General features: G+C 45.4%; 1 protein-coding gene across 2 annotated transcripts; it reads right to left on the bottom strand.

Annotated features, from left to right (window-relative positions):
* PTP4A2 (protein tyrosine phosphatase 4A2) lies at positions 1-23,831 on the bottom strand. Of its 2 annotated transcripts, XM_050909752.1 has the most exons (7): positions 23,795-23,831; positions 23,002-23,079; positions 10,716-11,388; positions 9,026-9,118; positions 3,818-3,948; positions 1,677-1,751; positions 1-522 (listed from the first exon to the last, which is right to left on the bottom strand). In XM_050909752.1, exons 3-7 carry the CDS (start codon positions 10,809-10,811, stop codon positions 414-416), a joined length of 504 nt encoding a protein of 167 aa, XP_050765709.1. In that variant the 5' UTR covers positions 10,812-11,388; positions 23,002-23,079; positions 23,795-23,831; the 3' UTR covers positions 1-413. The 2 variants fall into 2 exon arrangements, with proteins under 2 accessions (XP_050765709.1, XP_050765708.1); XM_050909751.1 differs by lacking the exons at positions 23,002-23,079; positions 23,795-23,831 and adding an exon at positions 19,680-19,817.
* Positions 23,832-23,882: the final 51 nt, after the last annotated feature.

Here is a 23,882-nt window from a genome sequence, read left to right as displayed (position 1 = left end):
AAAGAGTCCCATAGGATTAATGTATCAGGCCCTAACTGTGGGGTACTTTCCTCAAATCAAGAAAATAGTTTCTGCACAAGCCAATGCTCTGCTGGTTTTCCTTAGACATAAAATTTACTTTATTTCTTTTCTTAAAAAGTGAAAAATACAGAAGGTTCAGAAACTGATTTTCTCCTTGCAGGTGTTCAAACTGCAGCTTAAGGAGAAAACAATCCTTCACTGAAATGTTTCTCTTAATTTTTTTTTTATTTTTATTTTTTTTTTCAATCATCACCACCATTAGGACAGAGGTTGAGGAGCACTGACTCCACCACTAATTTGATGACGTAGTTTGATTCCAGATTCACATTTCCAGGTGCCAAGAGTCCAGAAAACAGCCATGCTAACTTCTGCCTTCGTTTGAGATTTTTTTTTTATTGAACACAGCAGTGACCGTTGGCATCTTTGAAGCGTAATCGCATCTTAGGTCGGTATTTCTCAAGGTAAAGCAGCTGTTTGGAATTGAAAGCTCCCCTCCTTTTCCTAAAACAAAGAGAATGAAGGCTAATATCAATGGAAAAAGTACTGCTTCAATCACCGTATATATTCTAAGGCAGATTAGTCCTCGTTTCAAAGCTTTTCTGTATCTACAAAACAGCATTTTGGCTAGGTTCCGTATCCACTGACACTTTGAGGAAGGATAAACCAGGCCAGCACATGCAGTTCATCACCTACATGCCAATATTAAAATCAAAATCCAGTTAGCAAATTTCAGCATATTTTCTTGGATTGGGAGAGTTTATTTCCATCACCAGCAGTAGTCACCGAACAACATCAAGGTCACCCTTTCCTTGCAGATGCATGTGCCACTTATTGTATCAGCTTAGTAAGACCATGACATTCAGATGCAAATATATAAGAGGTTCTCGGAAAAGAGCTTCTCGGTATAAAATGTACCGTACCCAGGAAAAGAAAAAAGGAATTTAAGAAAGGAAAAATTCAGAAAAATCTGTTGACAGCAATACAGTTTACAAAGATAACTGAAGACCCTGGGAATCCATAAAAGGATGAACGGCTTTTTTGGCAAAGCTCATTCAACATCATCTTACCTGCTGGGCTTCATTTCAAGATCTGATATTATCAGTGAATCAACAGAGCTCTGCAGTCTCATCCTTCACCAGTTTTGTTATTTTCCAGACAAGGTGGTTGCTGACAATTCCCGGGTGGATAATACACTCACCCACAACACCTGTAGGAGTGCTGGTGCTCACCTCCTTGCTGCAGAAATTCTGCTTGGGAGCCCAACACCACTAGAATTTTTTTTTTTTTTTTTTAATTAGGAGCATTTAGTCCGTGTTCAATTCATCCACGATTTTTACAGCCCCAGCCTAGACATTTTTTCCTCTCAAGTGAAAAAAAAAAAAATCTTTGCGTCTTAGGTCAATGGCTTAACATATAAACTCAGATTTAAAAAAAAAAAAAAAAAGAAAAAAAAGGAGGGATCACCTTTTAATCCTCATCTCTGAACAGAGGAAAGGGCACAAGCTTCAGCATTAATGTCAAAGTCATGCCCATTATGGTCAGGATATAGCTACTAGAAAACAAATCAGAAATCTAACAAACTTTGCTGAAGACACACGCTGTTCAAATACAACGTAAACGGAGAGATTTCTTGAGACTGGGGAAGTTTAACTTACTGCCTTATAAACTGAACTGCATCTTCGTACTTCATTCCACATTCAATGAGAGCAAGTGCAACCAGTACAGGAGCCCTAAAGGAGAAATCAATATTTAAGGAAGATCTAGAGAAACAATATATTGAACCCCTCAAAATACATCAAATTAATCTATAAACAGATAGCTTAACTATTTTCTCTATAAGCATTATCTACAGGAAGACACTTGCCTTCTGAGTACCTAATGTAAAATTTCTTTTAGTAGACAGCTCTGCTTCCAGCACACACACAAAAAAATAAAAATCAATAGCTCCTTAGTGTTTGGGGCGTGAAACAATAATTCTAGGTTTTTATGATTTCTCATTTCACTATAACCTAATTTTCTGCTTTGCTAAAACAAGTGTGTAATACCTCTTGCATGCATTTTGCTTCTTATGACACTGTAGATTTAGCTGTACGCGAGACAGATCTATGAAGCACTGAACAGATGACTTACATAGTTTTGGTTTGGGTTTTTTTTTTAATTATATGCTGTCCCTGGAACGCCCAGTTCCATGTACAAGAGAGTAAAACTTTCTACTTTGGGGTCCACATTTTGGAAATCGGTTAAGTGTAAAGAGCTGGCTTTTCAAACAAGCGGAAATCACAGTACACACTGACTTTCTCCTGGATTGATGTTCACCCCACTGAACACATGCAGTTGCAACAGGCACCTCTGACAGTAGAGTAGTGAAGGATAAAACAGGTGCTAGCAATTGGACAACTTGTACTCATGGCTTAATAAAAACCATAGCTCAGGAGAAACAACTCTCACTGTCACTGCTGTGCTGCACCTGCATAAACAGAATTATTCACTTTCCAAAGGAAAGAATTTGAAACTTCAAAAGTCACTTTAACAACAACAACAAAAAAAGCTGTCTCTCTTTACTATAGTTGAAGTTCAATTCCCTACTACAGGTAGACAGTTTTCCAGATTAAAGGAAAATCTGTAAAGCTCTTGCTTTTCCCTCTGCCAGAAGCAGTCTGAGAACAACAGCAAAAAGGTCTTCCATAAGGAATGGATACACAACATGTGTTCATGTGACATACAGAAGATGAGAAGCTTCTGATACCCTTTGGCCCAATATTATGCAAGAAACAGGAGAGTTGAAAAATCACTTGAGTTACACGTGGCCACCTTCCTAAAGGTGTTCCTCAGATAAAAACAGAGCAGAAATGGATAAACAAATGTTAATTGCCTTGGGTTTTTGGCTTTGTGTCTTTAAATATTGGCCGTTTCTCCCTCTACCTCTTCATTTCCCCCATCTCTTCTTCTCTAGAGGTGGAAATTTAAGAACTTGACACACTCCTACTCTGTGCTTACTTGACTTTTAATCCACCTTTCTTGCCCACTCATTCATATCCTTAAATATTAACAGTCCCGTGGTTATTGTAAGAATACTAACACTTAAGCTCCATTTCCTCCTAGCCCATAGCATGAACGTAACATTACATTTGGGAATATGAATGTAGCATTTAGCTTTCCCAAATCAGTCTTTTTTTTTTATTTCATCTTGAAAGGAAGTTCTTCCCAAAGAAGGAAGTTATATTTTGAGTGGTGAGGAGAGAAACATCAGTCTGCATGTGAGCAAGAAATACAAGCCTAACTTCTTGAAAATGAAGTGAAGCCACTTTAGAGTAAGAAAGTAATTGAACCAGTTTTTCTAAATGCTTTTTTTTATTACCAAATGCTTAATGGCATACCAGTTGAAAACAGGAGGAAATTAAAAAACCAACTGTACAGCCTCAGAAATTGTACTATACATGTATACTGCATTTGTCAAGAAGCACAAGAGATTTTATTGTTTTAGCAGAAAGACATATACTTTCAAATTAATAGCATCTCTAACTGCTCGTGTCGTTCATGACTGACAGAAGCGTTCTAAACAATCTCTCCAAGTTTTTCCTCTCATCCTTGATCAGAGTTATGAAATTACGGAAGATTTTTAAGCTGCAATAAGTCTCTCCTGCTTTAATGACACAAACTTGATGCTGCTGCTTTAAAGTGTTATTTGGGAGAAAACAGAGCAAGTGGCATTTACTTAACACCTTCCATGACCTACCTCCCAAACAAATAAATTAACTTTAAGTCCAGTATAAAAACAAGACAGCGGAATACTAACCTTCCCAACCCTGCAACACAGTGAACAGCGACACAGCATCCAGGCTCTTCACGAAATTTGGTTTTCAACAGGTTTAGCCAGTCGTCAACTATCTGATTTGGAGGTGGTGCTCCATCATCAAATGGCCAGTCCTTTGAAGGAAAGAAAAAAAAATTACATTAGCTATATAGATTTCAATCCATAATCAACAGGAAGGTAACCATAACTGGGAGAAGGAAAATACTGCATTCAGCAAGAAGTGCGTATTACACGAACAGTGGGTATTTTTCTGGTTGCACAGAAGTTTGCAAGTCAATATCATAATGCAACACTAAATGTTTAACCACCATGTAATTGCACTTTTTAATAAAATTTCAATAAAACTCTACACTAACTCCTTTGTAGTATAGAATTTTTAGAAAAATAGCTGCCCTTGAAATCTCATTTTATTAAAAACATGTAAAAATCAATAGACATTTCAAATAAACATTTGAAAGATGAGAACTCTGTAGACTTTTGCCTGTGGTTGTGTCAACCTTTTAAAATACTATTTGTACTTCAGACTCTGTAGAGGAGACACTACTTCATAACAATTCAAGGGGATCAGCAGAGGAGAAGGTACTTCATAACAACTCAAATGGATCAGCTTGTCCAGCTGCCATGAATCCAATAAGCAAGACAGTTAAAATTACCTGGGTATTTTCAAGTCAAAACAACACATTCACAAGCAAAAAAGAAGAGTGCTTAGGCAGAGGCAGAGTCAACAACTAAGCAACATTTACAATTACATTTCTGCCTATTAAAGGGGTAGCCGACATTTAAAACTTCCTAGGCCACATTTAATATCATCAACATGGCTGTCAATCAAAATTACATGTGAGAAGCTTCCCATTTTCTCGAGGTCACAGCTCTCTCCTGGAACTCGTGCTAAGTGGAGTACTACATGTCCTACATTTCACGACCAAGCACAATGTCACATGCTTTATAATCTTCTCAGACACAGGGAGTGCTGTAGAAAGAGCACTCCTAGATGCAAGGGAAAAAATAATACTTAGTAGTTATTTAGCACTTTTCATTAGACGAATGCAACGCATTTTACAAGAGAGACTCATAGCCAGAGTTTCATACTATTCAACCCCCTCTCCAAATAGTAAGGAAATTGCTTTGAAAGGAGCCGCCTTCTTCCCTATCGGCTAGAAACAAGTCTTTCATGTAGTATCTTGAGAACAGGTTAACACGAAGTAACATTCTCTGAAGCCTGAAAGCAGGACGCAGAAAATCAGAGCAAGTACAACTACAGGGAAAAACAGCCAGACTTTTCATTTTGAAATGCACTTATTCCTACCCTAATACTTCCCGAATAGCAAGTACAGCTTAGCACAGATCTCAGCCCAAGAGCACCTTATAAGCGTGTTAGCACTTAAAAAAAGCTGCAGGGTGGAAATCTGCATCTTGGAACTACAAAACCAAAAAGCTTGAAGTTACTGCAATAACTTTATATGCGATTAATTCAGAAAGATACACAAAGTCCGAAGAGCGCTGAGAACTCCTTTTCTAAAGCAAATGGGAAATTAAAAATATCTGGGACAACACCACAAAATAAAAGGCTATAGAAACAAGATCATAAAGTAAAACTTCTTTCTAATAAAAGGCTTTTACAAGATTTTCCACTCAATCACACACTGCTAGCTATATTATTTTAGGCCTAGTGTCATCCACTGTCCCAGGAAGAGGTGTATGGGCTGCCAAGAGAAGAGGCATTATCCATTGCAAGATGCTTTCTTTTGAAACTGCCTTGCAAAGAACAGGATTTACATGTCAGTTCTGTGTCCTAGTTTTAGATTAAATTAAATCCTTTCCTTCAGACCAAATACAGGAGCTTACTACATTTCTTTAACTTACATGTTAACCATCATGTCCACACAACTCTTGTGCTGGCCTGAATTAACCACAATCATCATTTCCCCACAGAGCATCACCTTCTCAGGAATGGTACACCACTGACACTAAATTAGCACTGATAAACCACTGCTGCATGCGACACTGCCCAGAACGAGGAACAAGAATAATTCTGGGACTAGAGGAGTAATTGCAGCAAAGTTCTGCAGTTTTTTTCCTGATTATGAGTTCTGCCAGCATCACCTCCAAATTCCTGTCGGACAGCATAGAAAACAAACTGCCAAGCTCCACGACCAAAACAGTCATTAATAACCACGATGATGCACTGAGATTGCACAAACAGAAAAATATAGCTCTTTTGTGCCACCCTGCAGTAGCTGGGAAGGATGACAGGCAAGAAAGGGTTATTCTTATTTACCCTTTATCTGGAGCAGCCTTGCTCAGCAGAACAGCTCTGGGTTTGTCAGTCAGCAATGAGTGCAGGATTGGCAATGCAGAACTGAGATGACCAAGAAGCAGTAACAGGACTTTAAGGTGACAAAGAACCCTTTCTTCAAAACCCATGAGCAACTCGCGCTGAAGTTACAGTGGCAGAACACTCCCAGAACTGCCTGCATCTGCGCAGGATACCAGCATGGAACTTTCCCACCTTCAGTACCAGAGCCCACGGCGATGCAGTAAACATCAAATGGCAATGAAGTCACATCTCTAACACGGGCACTCCTGACTGCCTGCTAGGATTCAGGTGGTGGCCATTCTGGAGGGCACAGAGTGTAAAGAAAGTCTGATCCAGGGATGAACAGTAAATGAAGGACTGATAGAAGCCAAACAATGAAATGTGTCTTCAATCCTGAAGATGAACAAAAGTACTGCAGCCTCCTTGGTTGCCAGCCAGTGCAAAATACTTCCAGAAAAAAACTACCAGTTTTTCTGATGTAACGTTTCTATGTTACAAGACCTTACACATGAACATAACTGTAAGAACGGCAGAAGCCCACAGAAACTAAATCCATCCCCGCCTCCTGTCTCCTGGATTTAATCTCTGTTGATAAACATGCGCATGCAATAGTACTACCTCAAGCATGGAACATCTAATTCTCTACTTTCTCACTGTGCCATCTGCCAAAGGAACTCTGTAGCTGCCACATTCTACCCATCTTGCCAGTACATGATCCTGTATCACAGCATGAGAGCAGGCTTTGCTAAAATGCTCTCATTTTCAGGGGTTTCACTACGCTTTTGACCTCAACAGTTTTAAAATAGACACTAATCTCTCTCAGGCTGTGTTTTTAATCTGAATGTTATTTTTGCAAGCAAATATTAGCTTTAAATAGTGACGTGTTATTTTCTCAGCCAGCTGGTAATTCAATACCATTTCTGAACAGCAACAGGACTCTGCTTTGAAAAAGCATGCATTTGTAGGAAGGAAAAGCTATACAAGAAGTGGTCGTGTCAGTGACTAGTTAAGCTTATCTCAAATAGCAAAACACTATTAGAATACAGTAAATTACAAGACAACCTCATGACTGGGATCATCAGGATCAGTGATGACATTAGCAGCAAACCTTCCCTGTCACCTCCTGCTTTCCGTTAGCCTTAACAGATGCCTGGTGGATTTATGCTCTCTCCTGTTTTGTCTTCTGCAGCAGCGGAATACTACAAACCGGTACATACCAAATGCAGAGAGGCTTGTTAGCCGAGGCAAATGTGTACAGGGACAAGACTCTCGCATGTGTTACTCAAAGTGAAAGGCTCTCCAACAGAACTGTGCTTAGCAGAGCTGGCGGAAACACTGTTTCCAGTTTTTAGAAAAGCTTCCTCAAAAAACTGCTTTCAGTTCAAACCTAGCCAACACCAAGTTTTTAAAATTTCTTGAGAACCAAAATCCCCGAACTATTTCAGAAGCGCAGGCTCCAGAGCACAGAGCACTCCCCGGCTCCTGCAGCTGCCCCGGGGGCCCCAGCCACGGACTGGGGAAGGTGGATTTCGCTCACAGCTGCAGGAGCCAAGGTCAGCTGGCCTCACAGGGCAGCCACCCCAGCAGAGCTGGACACCTGCAACACTGTCCTAAGTCTTCTAGGAAGAACTCAGATCTCTGCTCTGGCACAGGAACACAGAAATACTCCTAAGCCTCAGCTTAAATCAGGGCTCTGAAGGCTTCTACACCAGAAGTTTAATCCTTTCAGTCTGTGGCAACCTTAGGAGTATCGCAGCTAGAGGTTTCACAGCAGCGTGCCTGAAAACGCTGTGATGTCCAACTCCAAGACAGCACTAGAGTGAACAAAAATGCTATTCCAGAGTGCAGCCCTAGGAGCACTGGTAGCCCTGTAATGACTGATTTTTCCAACAACACTGAGGCACACGTGGCTGCCTGGAACTGGAGTAAATGCTTACTAGGGCCAGAAGCCAAGAAACCTGACTGACCTGTACGTGGAGTTTTCACAGATATGCCAGGATACAAGTTTTTCTCCTAATGGAAAACTGTAGAAGTTTTCCTCCAACTGAGCCATAAAAATTAAGAGGCAGTAGAAGACTGACCACCTGCAACAAGAAGGTAAGATGCAATTTCTGGCCTCACAACAGAGTATTACTCACTCCAGTAAAATAAACTGATTCTATCTGACACACTAGAATAATTCAGAAGTATTGCCTGGAAAAATACCGCCTGCAAGCTTAGTATGAGCACACACCTATTAAAAAAACCTCCCCTAAAACACCAAGCAATACTAGACGATCTAGTCAGTCATTGCATAATGTTAACTCTGAGTAGCAGTTAAGGAATTCCACCTGCTGAACAGGGAAGCCACCAGCAGCCAGGCTCCATTTAGAAGAGAGCAGTGATGAGGCCCTGCCACAGCCCGTCAATGGAAGCCTATATCAATGCGTCAGCCATAGTCTCAAAAGGTGGCACTTTTTGAAAGAGCGAGAGAAGGGAGTTTTATCTGCATCCTGAGAAGGTCAACAGTAAAGCCAAGAAGTGCTGTATCTAGAGAAAAGGACAAAAACGAGTTGTATGAACCACAAGGCTGAACACTGGATTAGTATCGAACTAGTCACTGAAAGGCCATCAAAATATCTCAACAAATCCAGAAATCCAGGAATAGACATTTCTATTCCAACTAAAGCACTGAGGCAAGAGTAATGAATCAGCAAGTACCTTTCACAACAGTACAGTGAGTTTCTCAAAACCAGCTTTAGCTGATGCTGGGGATGACGTTGCTTTTGGCCAATCTGAAACAGTCATAAACTCTTGCCCAAAACGTGAAGGTCATCCCCACCACTTCTAGACACGTAATTTTTCATTTTTAGACAGCTTTAAAGGCAACTCACTAGAACCTGGATTCCTTCTTTTTCGATAGGAGCTTGATCATAAGTGGCATCACAAACTCGCACCAAGGTTGTCACTCCATACTTCTTCAGCTCCTTTAAGAAAAAGGAAAACATGTGAGCACACTGACAAAGTTCTTTAATTCTTCACATCAGCTACAAAACTAAACATTTTACACAGAGTTAGCAGTACCGCAACTATCGCACAGCTCCAAGGTGACTACACAATGAAGGAGCAAGGGCCAACGCAGAAAGGGGGGTTTATGGCCTACATTAGGACAAGGGTTACAAGTGACAGGAATAAATGTGAAACTTCTGAATTCTTCTTCTCTAGGGAAATGCCAAGGTGGAAAAGAATTGCATATATAAGAGCAAAATTAAAATAGCTGCTTATATTCTCCAAGCAGCTTCTTCTTCTCTTTAAATAGAAGCCTGGAACTGTTTGCTTCAGCCAGTGTTGACATTTTGAGGCAGGGAGGAACAGAACACACACACACCACCATACTCTAGCTTCCTTGTAATGCACTATAAGTAGCACACTGTGCTAGATAAATAATCAGAACATCAAACAAAAGCTGTTCCAGTTCACTTTGAAGGTTCATACAGCAAGCAGAATTTCCTCTCCTGTTGGACTGAATCACTACAACTTCTAACAATTAGCAATAATATCTATTCCAGAGTCAAGACTCCTGAAAAAGGAAGACAGTCCACAATAATGGGGGGGGAAATACATAAAGACCAAAAGAATGTGGCTTTCAGACAAAATTAACCACTAATATCTGAGCAGATTCATGGTGAAGAGCACACTGCTAAATGATGAAGTCTGTTAATAGCCACAGTCAGACATCAGTATCAGATGACAGGATCTCTCTGGGATGAAAAAGACCTGCATACACAAAATAAAAGTCCTCTAAATATAAGACATAAGGGCACAAAGAAACAGCAGGTTTGGAGCAAACTAGAATGCAGAAATACACTGTACTACTACTTCTCTGTTGATACCATCTGTTACTTTTTCAGAAAACTGAATATTAAATTTTGCCGTATTAAAGATCTTATTGTGCCAGTAATAGCGTGCCCATCGTAACCGACTCTGCCCTTAGTTCGACCCAGGCAGATGTCATTTTTCATGGATAAATTCTGGCACCTGAAAGCTCTGACAGCTCTGGGATCGGTAGGGCAGTTTGATAACACATCCTGTAAACTAAAACATCCGTTTAAGTATTGCACTTAATCCTACTCTAAGGGAGAAGAAAGGTCAGAAACCAGTTACAATTCTGTTAACTACTTCTTTAAAAGCCAAAAGATGAACAATAGATCGATATATTAGAAGCATTGCATTATTTAATGAAAAATAAGATTTAGAATGGTAGAACATGCAGTCCTTCAGACACCAGGACAAGAACGATGGCAAGGGTGCGTGTTTGTATTCTAAAATGGAAGTTCATCCAGCCTCTTGCAATTAAAGGAATGCAAGACTTTTGGAAAAAGTAATCGGTGGATTCTCTTCTCGTACTGTCAAGAGAATGCGAACAATACGTTAAAGATAAAAACACCTTAAGTTTCAAGGAACATGTTAACATATTACAGCCAAAGCACTGAGCAACAGGTGTGAAGAATGACTGTTCAGTACTTCTACAGAAACTGTGAGCATATAAGGACAGAAGGATGATACTTTACCGGACTGCCTTACCTCTATGAACTTGCTGAGGGTTGCATTGGTTGGGTTGTGAGTGATCAGGAAACGCATATTCTCATAAGTAATTTCCACGGGGGCTGGACGGTTCATAATGGCAAACAAAATGTGTAAGGGGCCAAAAAAATAAAATTTAAAAAAAAAAATCAATAACCTTGGAAACGTTTCACAGCAGAAAACATTAAAAAGACCACTAAAATGCCTGGGATTGATCAGAGCTTGCTTTGACGTGTTTGTTCCTTAAAGAATTCGCTTCTAGAAAAGCAGGTTTGCTTCAGAATCCGCTTGAATTCAACTTCGGCCTCAATTACTGCAGGTGGTATCCTTCAGACTCCAAAAATTCTGACTACATGCAAGACTAGGCAGCCTGTTCTACATTTAGGCACTGGTGAGGCAAAAAAGTAAGGGCAGATTTTCTCTCCACTTTGTTTTCTTGATGCTTAGTTTTGCTAGAGTCAGTAAAAGGAATATGCTTCCAGTGTCCAGAAGATATCCCATATATTTGAGTGTGTTCGCTGTGTCTGGAGTCTGCAAGGCAAAGTAATTATGGCACGTAGAACCCCCTGCACTCAGCTCACTTGTCAGCCAGGATGCTGTGCTGGGCCTGGCAGAAGTCTGCCCTCACACTCAGAATCGCCATAAATGTACGACGTATATTCCAACAGAACACCTAAAGAGAAGAAAAATACAATGTAAGAGGATTTGTTGCTTCTGCTTCCAGAAACACCAAATATTGACCCTCCCAGAGGAACTCAAATCAGACTAGGTAAGACTATGTTTAAAAAGCAAACAAACAAACAAAAAAATAAATCAATCTTTACTGGAGTCCCAATAGTTGTAATCCCAAATATTCTTTTGGCACCAAGTATGCTCTAGCCCAGAGACACGGGACTTCTTGTAACTGCTGTTCCTGGCAGCCAGGCACCGGAACCAAGAACAAGGAAACCTTTCTGTGCTCTCTGCAGCCCCTCCCTCCCAACCAGGTGCCCTAGAAGAGGAGAAAATAGCACAAAGCCAAGTACATGCTTGAAAGTGTCTGTCGGTACAGTCATACCTGTTTGGCTTAAGCCCAAATATGTAAAAAATATTGTTGGTATGGCTTTATTTTCTGAACAAAATAAGCAGTACAAGCAGAAGTAAGAGTATAACTAAACTGCCATATATTCGAGCTTTTGCTAGCAGATAAATTTCACCAACACTGTTGTATCACCGAACTCCCAACAGTAGTAGGGACATACCCTCCAGAAATCAGTCATTTCAAAAGCAACCAAATGGTCATTTAGCAGTAATAACTTTTAGTTACTCTCAGTCTTATCTGTGTTTACAGACGAGGGCATTAAGACAGCAGCAGGTTCTAGTCCTAACACACAGGATTCAAAATATAGATGTTTCAGCAACAGCAACAGAAGATGGAACAATGCAATTCTACCATGAAGTTTAGGGGGATGAAAATGGAGCTAACCTAAACTAGCTCAACTCTTTTAAGGCTGAAATACTAAAAAAGCAACATGGCTTTTCACTGCTTTTAAAAAGCGTGAAGCCAAAGAATCACTACTGACACTTCTTTTTTAAGGAAAAACTTTTAAACCAGTTGAATAAAATCCGAACTAGCAGCCAGAAGTCACAAACCTGCAACTCAAGCGGAAAGGTCAACGTGGCATACTCAAGTGAATACAATTAGGGAAAAACACACATGCATGGAAGTTCACACCCCAAACTTATGGTGCACTCAGCATTTTAATGAGATCCTCACTTTGAAATAGTCAAATTAAGTACTACAAAATTACCTTTTTCACTGACATGAAGTAAAAAAATCACCCAAAGAACAGCAATTATTTCCTTAAAGAACAGCTTTCAATGCCAAAAAAATACATTAATTAGGTTGCCAGAGGCAAGAGCAAAGATGTTTTCAATAACCTCCCCCGACCTTAACATAGTTCTTTCTCTGAGTGACTGAAATACAAATTTCAAAAATGAATCCTGGAATATTTTATCAGTGTAATGACTATAGGATTAAGTCTCACCCCAGATGGAAGAGTCCCATCTAAACACATCATACTCAAGTCTTTACACTTGTCAACTCTTGCATATTTGTCACAACTCTCTCATATATACTACTGAATCTCAAAGCAAAGGATTTGTTAAAATGTATTACAGTCTGCTACGGCGATGATGTCCCAGGAACAGAATGACTAAAGTTACAGCATCCACATGTATCCAACACCTGTAAAACTTGATGCAAGAAAGTCTTTTTCCAGGCAAACACTGGCGTGTTTTTCCCCCCATTTGAACATGCACTCCAGTCATCTGACGTGTCCTGGAAAGTGACATGCAGACTCACATTACAGGAACAGTTTCAAAACTAACTTTTGAGGACCTAACAAGGTCATTTATATAAAAACAGTGGTCAAGAGATCTTGGCATAGGAGATCAAAACTTGGATCCAGAGTACCAGAGGCTTACAGCATTACAAAGTACGCTGTCGCGAGGGGAAGAGCTATTGCATCAAATCCTTTAAACATTTTTCTATTCAGCACCAATGATTTGGTTGGAAGAGCCTCATCCCATGCTATTTGCACTGCGAGTTGTATCAAATCAGGTCATTACAGTTACACTTCTCCTTCAAGCAAATCAAAGAGGGAATTTCAACCCTATTATTTTAAAAGTCTTTTGTAAAAACGATTTACCAAGTCATTAAGAAAGGACACATGGAGATGACATGTTCCAGTAAATTAAGTATGGTGGGGGAGTCACCAACTCAAGCCCTACTCTCAGATCTGCAGCTGCTCGTGGTCTGACCTTGGCCAAGCCACTGTCAGTAGCTCAACTCATCTGCGGAACAGGAATGACACCATCTTACCTTCCCCAAAGGAATATTACTGAAGCATTTAATTAGCTAATAGCTAAGGAGTGATTAAAAATGTAAAGTACTGTATTTAAGTCTGGAAAGTGATTTCCAGAAGGATAAGAAGTTTATGTAGCACACAACCCTATTTTTAAGAGTTTGGTTACTGACACATACATCCCTTCCTCCCATGACTTTCAACTGCTAACTGTTAAGCTAAAGTTTAAAAAGAAAAACCAGGCTTCTAATTAAGAAAATGAAAAACAGGAAAAACCCTATTGTCTACAGCTTCTGATCTCCCCAAGTAAATACTTTAAAATTTCTTCCTCCCTGTGTTAGCAAGCAAATTTGCACTTCAAAATCCCAAGAGAACTGAGCACTATTAAACTGACAACAATAAATAGCAACCAGTTCTATGCACAACATAAAACAAGAAATAATTTTTCAGCCAATTAACCTTCAACTTTTTATATGTAGAAAGTGAGATAGCACATGGAGAGAAACCAAAAAATTACAACATGTTTTATGTGGCTGGCCTCAGAAATGGAGCAGAAGTATCCAACACGTCAATGCTACGAATGAGGTGCAATAGCTCCATCAGGAACCAGAGGAGGAAAAAAAAGCAGAGACAGCAGGACAAACAAGCCAAGCAATAACCATTCATGCATCTGAAAAGAACTAGATATGCTTGGGAATCAGTTCCTGATGTTGTTTAACTTAATTATCAGGGAATAATCATCAATCAAGATGCCTATCTATACAACCAAGTTTAGTGAGCTGTGACAGTCTCTGCACCTACAGACATGACTAATTTAAGTTATAACTAACAGCACTGTGAGCTCCCCACCTCTCACGCTCACACAGCCATACACGCCGAGACAGCTTGATAAAGCCTAACGAGACCAATTTGAGAAGAATGTCTTTCAAAATACTATGAACGTGCAAGAATATGCTTAAAACATAAGCAAGGGGCAGTCGTATTAACTAGCATAAATAAATCAGGGTGATTAACTAATTAAGAGGGAACAGTCAAATGAATTCCTGACTTGATAGAAGCTTCACTTGAGATGGCCTTAAGTAAAAATCCAACACACCTACAATACTCACCTCCAGTGGCTGCCTCATCTAGCCTTGCATTGACTCCTAAATTAGATACTTCAATAGGGCAATTCGCTTGCTCTTCTGTATTGAGCCTCTACAAGGTCAGGGAGACAGGTCTAATGAAAAACAACTAATAACATCGTAAGGAATTCCTAGTTCCACCATCTACTTCAAAACACACCAGTAGAAGTGCTGCCTTAGCTACGCTGAGACAGTGAAACAGCTTGCAACAGCTGCAGCTTCCAGAGATTGCAAAACACAGATACCTTTGGAAAGGTCACTTGGATCACCCTTCAAAATAACCCAGTGCACAGGATGCACAGCAAAGCCCGCTAATTTGTCAGTCAGTATTAAAAGAATACTTCAGTGTTTTGAAGACCAGTATTTTCAAATCATCTCAACTAATTTTGTTCCTGTAAGTGGGAATCCACATTCAGTGTTAATGAAGTTAGGTCAAGAGCTGCTGAATTTTCCTCTTTTTCCTCTTCCATAAAACCTCATTCTTGTGGTTCGCACTTACACACGTGAAATCAGCACCACAGAACACTGACGGTGCGCAACTTGATCCCATAAAAATTGCCATCCTGATGGGACGCTGCAGCCCAGCCGGGCTTTTCCTGACATTCTGCATATGTCACATTTCACTTCTTCCTGCATTGCCCCGCTAAGTGACCCACACTCTGTCCATACACTATCAAAATGTCCTGTTTCGTCTGGAGCACAAGGTACTTTTCAAGTGAAAGAATTCACCAAGACCTTGAAAATGAGCCTTAAAACAGTGGAAACGCATGTTAGCAAGAACCGAAGCAACCATCTTTTCTAAAATATACTCTCCTAGTATACAGAGAAAAGAAACTCTGGAACTAACATTCTTGGAAAAAATTCTTGAATGCTCTCTGAAAGAAGCTTGCTCAGAATGACACGTGCCTAGAGAGGGGTGAGGTCAAAAATTTTACTGTTCCACCCTATCCACCCCCGCCGCGGAGCTCCCTCCCAGCCTGCTGACAAGTTCTGCGGGTGACTCATTCGTTTCCTTTTGCACTAACCCAGTCGCTCCGTCCGAGGCCGTAAAACCCACGGCAGCAGATAGAGATCTGTCTTAGCAAGAAAAAAAAAGTCCAGATTAAAGAAGCCTCAACTTAAAAGCGACACATCAGGAAACAGTAAGAATTGTCAAACGTACCGTGCAAGACCACTCAGCGAGAGAACAATCCTGCAGCAAAACTCAAAATTGAGTACTACGCAGAAAAAGTTTAGCTGCCATCCCTAAATTCGGGTGAGGTCAAGCCACTATATCCAACACAGACATCGATGCACAGAGATCATCATCCTGGCGAGAGCTCGGCAGTGGGAAGTCATTAGATACTGCATTAGCGCTCTCAGAAAGAACCGATAGGCATGCGTGCTTTTTGCTTCGGATCTTTTCTTTCCTGTGAAATAGAACCTGCTTCGTAGTTAAAAATGCTGTTCTGACACAGGATTTTTTGAACGCCTTCCCCACCCACCATTTAGTTTTTAAAAACCCTTCAGAGGACACATTTGAATGTTATTTACATATCATACCCAAAAAGTTTAAAGTTACTAAAAGTGTCTGAAGTCAAAACCAAAAGGCCCCGCTAAGAAAAAAAAATTTAAGCTATTATCCTGTTTAAGTCACAGAATTATTTTTAAGTAAAATCAAAAATTACTTTAGACAACAGTTCATGAGTATGTGACACTAATAACTCATTCCTAAACATCAGAATGCGGAGTTGTCTAAGCTGTATCAACTGTTGGTCTTTGAAAACACGGTCCTGCTAGATCATCAGCTCCCCCGATAACTCAGACTAAATAGTCTCGCACTTTAAGTATCAAAAAAAAACCCCAAAAAACCCATTAACAAGTTAAGCAGGACTTAAAAAGCAATTTCAAATCACACAGCAACAGGGGTATTATTCTATGAAGTTACAGAGTTGAATGACTTGCATCTTACTCATCTCACTTATTTGAATTTGCCATATACCTCTGCTGGAAAAATGACTTAGTGGAGAGTTGGCTCCTTTTCCATGCTCCTGTGGCAGTTAAATTCAGTCTGACAACTGAAACTGAAGCTTACTGATAAATTTCACTGCAGGTCCACAAAGTCTCAATTGTTAAAATCCACAGTCCATTATTTCAAGCAGAGCTAGACTTTCAGTGTAAGAGACCGAAAAGAATTTAACTTTTTAGTACAGAACAGAGAGAAACAAGGGGTAACAAAAAGGTGCACGTAACAGTGACCTGAATAGAGACAGCAACGCAGCATCTCAAGTGTTATAACTGAAAAAAGGATCAATTTAAGACTCCTTTACCCCTTCACAATTAGCAAAATGAGCCACAAGATGATACTGAAGTCAACAGCCACTATAAAGGTATTTTATACTCTCTTACGATATGCATCAGCCAGATACTCGCCTAAATAGGTGCCAGCCTGATCTAGCACTGCAATTCACATGCGTCAAAAAGAATAACTTCTAGCCCAGATTCTCAAGCCATTAGGTCTATTTTTCAATGTTTAGACAGAGCTGTTTTAAATCTCCAACTCTTTCACAGGCAAAGAAGCTGTCAAACTAATCCAACTACAACAGACAACACAGAGCTCCTCTCTGCTAGTTCAGTAATGGTACAACACTGACAACATGTTTTCTCCTCCAAAGATATCATCAAAATACACAACCTACACCAGTTACAAAAATTATCTGCTTGCAGTACAGTATCTCAAAAGCTACATTTTCAGCTGTGGATCGTCTTCCTTAAAGAGAGGACAGAAACGTGCCTTTCCGTGAGCCACGCATCACCCAGCTCTCCCCAGGGCCGCACATCAGCGCTCTCCCACCCAGGCCTCACAACAGTTAACCAACACGGCATGCCACCACGGGGCAAAGTCCAGCGGCAGGAGCGAGGAAACCGGCTGCGATCACAGTTCAGCTCCGCTCTGATAGAGGAAGAACGTTTGAGTTCTGCTGTGTGGAAAAGAATGACGGATATTTGCAGGTAATTAAACCTGAAGTCAATCACCTATGTTTATGAGAGACGTACGTAAAAACATCACAACTAGACCCTACGTAAGAAGACCAACATTTCTGCCTGTGCATCCATACGTACACAGATCGTTACTCCTACCTTAACTCCAACCAACCTTTTCTTTCCAACAGTTGAGTTCATTAAATCTAAGTATTTCTATGTGTTGAGTCATAAGGAGATAGAGTTTTCTCGCTGCTGCTAGCGGTGGGTTTATCTTTTTTCTTCTTTAAATACTAACTGCAGTTCTGAGTCAGAACCTGACTGGTTCATTTTGGGAGTTTTGAAGTGAGTTTCCATTTATACAGTAGCCTTTAAAAGCCAACTTTCTGCCTTACTCCTCCTCACGCTGAAACCAACAAGCACACAGCTGCCCTGAGAGAAAAAGCAGATCGTGACTAATCACACCAAGGCACCACGAGGAACCATCATCGCAACTGAGTGGAGGACACTTCTACGATCATCCCCGTACCGTAACACCTCCCAACCTGCAACCTCGCCTGCGCTCCAAATCCCAGACCTCCAGCTCTCAATAGCTAGGGTTCCTCACCCACCAAAGCATGCCCTAAGCAGCAAACCACAGCCATACCCAGTAAGTACACCACTCCCTGTCTCAGGCCTTCCTGCAGGTCACTCTTAGCACCCTCAGCAATACCAGTACTTTCTTTAGCCACTGCCCTGGCCAGGCCAGACTTCTTCAACTCTCCCTTCCAGCCCAGGCAGCTCCAAATCCCACAGGGCAGCCCTCTATCTACACAAACCGGCCTCGGCATTCACAACCCTGCCCCCACTCAAACCCCAGGAAAACCACCACATCCTGGACACCCTTCCTTTCCAGCTCCACATGCCCCCCTCCAGCCTGAGAAAGATCCCCCCCAACGATGCTCCCAGCCTTCCCCCTCCATTTTCCAGCCCAGATCCCAGAAAAATCCTTTACCCTTTACAGACCATCTCCAGGCCCCCCTTGCCCCAAAACAACCCTCCCATCCTCTCTCAAACTCTTCCTCCATCCGTACAGACACACAGGAATAAGCAACACCCCCTCCCCTCAAACAAACCCCTCCAAATGCCCCCCATACCGGGTACAAGACCCCCTCATTCACCCAGACCAACCCCTTTGCAGTCTCCTTATCCTCCCACTGTTGCAATCCCCCAGGCAATGACCTCCCCTCTTGAACACCCCCCCAAGCCCAGGTACAAGGCAGACTCCCTCCCCTACACCATCCCTTTGGGGTCCACTCATCTCAGCCCCACAGCTGGGGGGGGGACCCACACAAACCAGCCATACAGACCTGGGGGGTGGGCACTGTAAGTCAACCCCATCGCACAGGTGAGGGGAGGACCCTCCAAAGGAGCCTCGAAGGTACAAGGGACACCCCACAAAGCAGCCCAACACTGCAGGCAAGGGCTAATACCCTAAAACCAGCCTTACCGGCCATAGGGGTCCCTCGTACCAGTCCAACCCCACAGGCAGGGGGACCCCCAAAACCAAAGCACAGTAGGGACCCCACAGGCTAACAAGCTGCCCCCAAGCCTGCTCCTCAGGCCAAGGGAGCCCCCAAGGCCCGGAAGGATTCCCCAAACAAGCCCCACAGGTCAAGAAATCCCACCAGGCCAGGAAGGACCCCCCCGAACCAGCCCCTCAGACCAAAGAGAGACTCCTAGGCCAGCAAGGACCCCCCCAAACCAGACCCGCAGACCAGGCGGGACCCCTAGAGCACAAAAGACCCCTCTAAATCAGCCGCAGGGACCAAAGGAGACTCTCCAGGCCCGGGAGGTCCCCCCGGACCAGCTCCACAGGCCGGGGAATCCCCTCAAAACCTCCCAAGCAGCCGGGGGGGGACCCCACAGTCCGCCCCGGAGCCACTACCCCCCCTTCCTCCGCAGACCGGGCCCGCCCCGGGGCGGGGGCTCCAGCCTCCCGCGGTCCCTCCTCACCCGAAGCCCCCCGGCTCCTCCCTACCGCGGCCCCTCACCCTGGGCATTGAGCGCGTCGGCGTTCCTCCGAGCGGGCCCGGCGCCTCCCACACACCGGGCCGGGGGACGGGAAGGAGCGAGAAGGGGCGGGAGGGGGCGCGGCGGCGGGCCCGGCCCGGCGGCGGCGGGGCCCGTGACGGGGCTGGGGCTGCGCTGGACCCGGTCCGGCCCGGCCGCGCGGAGAGACCCGAGAGCCCGCGCGCCGCCAGACGGCTCCTCGCGCACAGGCCGCTCCCTCCCCGCCCGCGCCCCGTGGTACGGCCCGCCCGCCGCTGATTGGCACGGCCCGCCTCACACCCACATCCGGCATTGGTACGGTCCGCCCCCCCCCACCTACCGCCCCCGCCCCGGTTCAGCGCGTCGGGCGCGTCCACCCGAAGCGCCGCGGGGGTGCTCCCGGCATGCCGACGCGGCACAAGCGGCGCTGGGGCGGCCTCGCTCCCCATTGCCGCTTTCGTGCGACCAGCCAGGTCCCCCTCCCCGTGCCGCGGGGAACGGCTACCTCCATCCCGCTGCTGTTGGAACAGGCCCTTCCCCCCCCTCCAGAGGGAAGTGGCATTGGTACAGCCCGCTTCCCCCCCTTGGGCATTGGTATGGCCCGTCCCAGCGCGGCCGGAGAGCCCGAGGGCGGCTCGCCCTGCCCCGCCTGCCCGCCCCCGGCTGCCCTGCCGGCGGTGAGCACGGCCCGAAGCGAAACACGCCGCCCTGCTGTCCCCAGTCACCCTTAGTACGCCCCGACCCCCCCCGCCGCTCCGGCGCACTTGGACCGGCCCTCCGGCCGCACGTGCACGCGGGCCCTTCCACGCTAGCACCCCCCCCCTCCCGCAGCGCACAGCAGCAGTGGTACAGCCCGCTCCCCCCCACCACCCACCTGCTCCGTGGTTCGGCCCGCCCGGCGGTTCCCACGGCTTCCGCTTCCCCTGTCCGCACCGGGAGCGGGGCCGGGCCCTGCCCGCCGCCCCGGTAGAGACACGGGCCCGCCGCTCCCGGGCGGGCTGAACGTCCCAGGGGAAAGAGCACTGGTGCTTACAGCCCTGGAAGCACTGAGAGATCGCAGACGAAGTGGGTCCCGCGGGAAGGCCAGCTCACGGCGGAGGCTCCCCGGCTCCGCTCACGGTGAAACCGAAATAAATGAATGAGCCATTGATCCGGTTCCCTGCTCCGGGGTGGAGCACCGGATACGGTGACTCAGAGTTCGGTAGGAGCAGGATCCTGGCCCGCAGGAAAAGCCCCACGCTTGGCCGGAGTCTGTCCCGGCCACGTGGCGTTCAGTGACCCAAGGTGACAGCCCGGGGCCGGAGCGCGCCGTGCCCTGTGACATCCCCGCCTGACGTCACTTTTATCAGCAAGGATGTGACGGTGCTTGTGTAACACGGCTCCAGCACCTGCTTCCCGCCTCGGGGGGCCAGCTTCCTCATCCTGCCTGGAAGACGGGGTCCGTGCCTGTCGCCATCCTGCCGAGAGGCTGAAGGACCCGCTCAAAATCACCGGTCCCAGACGGGGCAACAAAACGCCGCGTGGAGCCGGCACGGAGAAACCCTTAGCTGGGCTGGGCTGCACCAGGCAAGGTCTTCCCCCAGCACGGGGTGACATTTTCTCCCCCAAAAGCTGCCCCGCTGATGGGGAGCGGCCGCGAGGACTGCGGCAGCCTGCCCAACGGCAGGCCAGACCCCGCTAGAGAGCATCGGGACGTGGCAGGGGGCTGTTCCCGGGGCTGCTCCAGCTTCCCGGGAGAAGGAAAGATGTAGCCGTGGGATGCAAATCACTTGAGGCTCCCAAAGGTCCCTAAGAACAGCAGGGTTGGTGTTTATTAATCCCCTGTAACAACAAGTACGTTCATTTGGAGCCACGGACTAACGCTTCCTTTTCTGCCAACCGAGATAAAAATACGAGAGCAAAGGACAGAGCCGCGGGACAGACGGACCGTTCCCGCAGGCATCGCTGCTGCTGCTGCCGGTCCAGCCCAGCGAGCGGCGGCCACGCTGGAAACGGCACCGGCGAGAGCTGGAACAAGAGCTCCTCTGTTCTCGGCTCCCGCGGGAAGCCCTCCACAGGGCCCCTCGCCCGAGCAGGCAGCCGAGCAGGCAGCGGAGCAGGCAGCAGCGGTGCCTCTGACGCACAGCCATTTGCATAACGCACAATATCGAGTGCTCCGGGCTGCCGGGCCTCTTCCTCTTCTGCAGCAAAACAAAGGCATTTTCTCCAAGAGCTGACGAACGGCCCCCTCAGAAGCGATTGCGTCCACACCAGCCATCAGCTGCTCCCAAAAGACGTTGACAGAGGAACCAAACGCTGGGAGGACAGAGCAGGGATGGCCCAAAACACACCCATCTCCTCTTTCAGCTAGAGGAAAGCACATCGCTCCTCTGCCCTCGGCCTGGCGCTATCTGGAAGGGAACCGCATCCATTTTAACACCCAGTGACTCTGTTTCTGAAGCAGCTGGAGACTGCGGCCAAGCTCAGGGCCGCGCTGCTCTCTCCGTAGGCTGCGTAAGGTGATAACAAAGGAATGTCTCGGCCCCTTCACACCCCGAGCAGATCAGACAATATGAAGAAAGAAGGTAGAAGTGGCTTAATTTACAGATGGTGAAGTGACTAGTTAAGCAAAGTGTCCAGGTTCACTCAGGAAGCCTGGGAAGTGTTGGAAACTGGTCCCCGATTTCCTCATTTCCAGTCCAGGGCCCCATCAGGCAACCTTCCTCTAAAAACTGAAACAAATTCTAAAGGAACCACACGCATCTCTTTTTTTGCTGAAGTTCTTTGAGGAATGGGTCCAAATCAAGCAGTTAACGACAGCTGCCACCCACGGCTCCATGAGCACAGCAGAGGCTGTGGGAAGATGGGAGCTGTGTGTGCTCAGGGAGGATGGCTGAGGCAGCAGGTGGAAACCCCGGGGCAATGACAGCCCGTTACCAGGAGCAGAGTTAGTTCATCCCAGCTCTGGGAAGGTGCCATGGCATTTACAAGTGACGCAGCTGTGAGTAAGGACGAGACAGGGATGGCAGGCAGGGAAAGAGAATCTCAATGGAAAATATGCACGAATGACATTGAAGATACACGACGGGGGTGAAGGAAAAAGAGACAGTACGTGAATGAGGAGGGAACTGACAGAGGAGGAGCAGACCAGGCACACGTATCGGGGAGACATGCAGCTCCAAAGCTATCAATAGCAGGAGCTCCCTTATACAGGCGAGATGTTTTGTGCAGCGGAACTGCGCAGCCACGGACCACCGAGTGACGGGTTTGCACAGGTTGAGGGGGGCTGTTTGGAAATGGCACCCTGGAGGCAAGAGGGACAGGACAAGGCTCAGGCTGTGTTACCTGATGACGTCGGAGGCTATGTCTGTCCATGAACATCAACTTCAGCTCTGCGCAGACGGGGCTGCTGCAGACAGCAGTCTGTCACAACATATTGAGAGATCAAATAAGAATCACGTGCTTCCTTAACAGGCTAAAGTATATGAATACTTAGTATATATACTAGGTATAATTTCACAAATTATAAAAGCTGTTGTCTTCCCCTGTTCTCGTGCTATGACTGTCAAATTATTAATAAAAGGCCATGTTTGACACTAAATTAAGGAGCTGCAGTGCCTGAAACACATCCTGTATGCTAGTTATTTAGCTGCTGCTTCCACAAGCCACAATAACAGAAACCCCTGCACACAAGGGTTTTCACATTTGCAATCATCCTGACTGAAAAATTGCTCAATGCCACTTTGCTGGGTTTCAAGACTGTGCAGACAAGCCATCCCCCACTTAGCTCCACCCCGGCACCTTTAACTGGAGTTCCTTAACCTCTGATAATTGTAGCCCGTAAGACTCTTTTTGTCCCTCTCCAACACCGTGTAACATCACCTGCCGCACAGGAGCTAATTGTTCTCTCCAAAGCCCCATACCACAGCACGGGGCCAACACGACAAGTACACCAAGGGCTTGCCTCCCCAGCGGGCACTGCCAAGGCCCTGTACCGCAGGGCAGGGCTGCGAAGGCAGGAGGGGGAAGGCTCAGCTCCCACACAGGCGCTGCCAAGGCCCGTACCGCTGGGCAGATCTGTGAGCACAGGCAGGCCGCGGGCTCAGCCCTTGAGGCAGGCTGTGCTGGCTTACCGTACCTGCGGAGGCCAGGCGGGGGTGGCTGCGCTGCCCCTCTCGCTCTCCAGCCGCAGCCCGGCCCAAGCCCCGCCACAGCCCGGCCCTGCA

This window comes from Gymnogyps californianus, chromosome 22 (genome assembly GCF_018139145.2).
Source record: "Gymnogyps californianus isolate 813 chromosome 22, ASM1813914v2, whole genome shotgun sequence".
Classification (NCBI taxonomy): domain Eukaryota; kingdom Metazoa; phylum Chordata; class Aves; order Accipitriformes; family Cathartidae; genus Gymnogyps; species Gymnogyps californianus.
The sequence above is the reverse complement of the archived record's forward strand: the minus strand, read 5'-3'. Positions and strand labels throughout refer to the sequence as shown.

What these genes read in the sequence shown, in the direction of transcription:
- PTP4A2 (XM_050909752.1), bottom strand. Translation starts at nt 10,811, where the DNA reads ATGAACCGTCCAGCCCCCGTGGAAATTACTTATGAGAATATGCGTTTC. An exon ending in AAGAAGGAATCCAGGTTCTA is followed by an intron (nt 3,949 to 9,025) that starts GTGAGTTGCCTT and finishes TTTCCTTCAAAG; the next exon opens with GACTGGCCATTTGATGATGG. An exon ending in GCAGTTCAGTTTATAAGGCA is followed by an intron (nt 523 to 1,676) that starts GTAAGTTAAACT and finishes TCTTTGTTTTAG; the next exon opens with GAAAAGGAGGGGAGCTTTCA.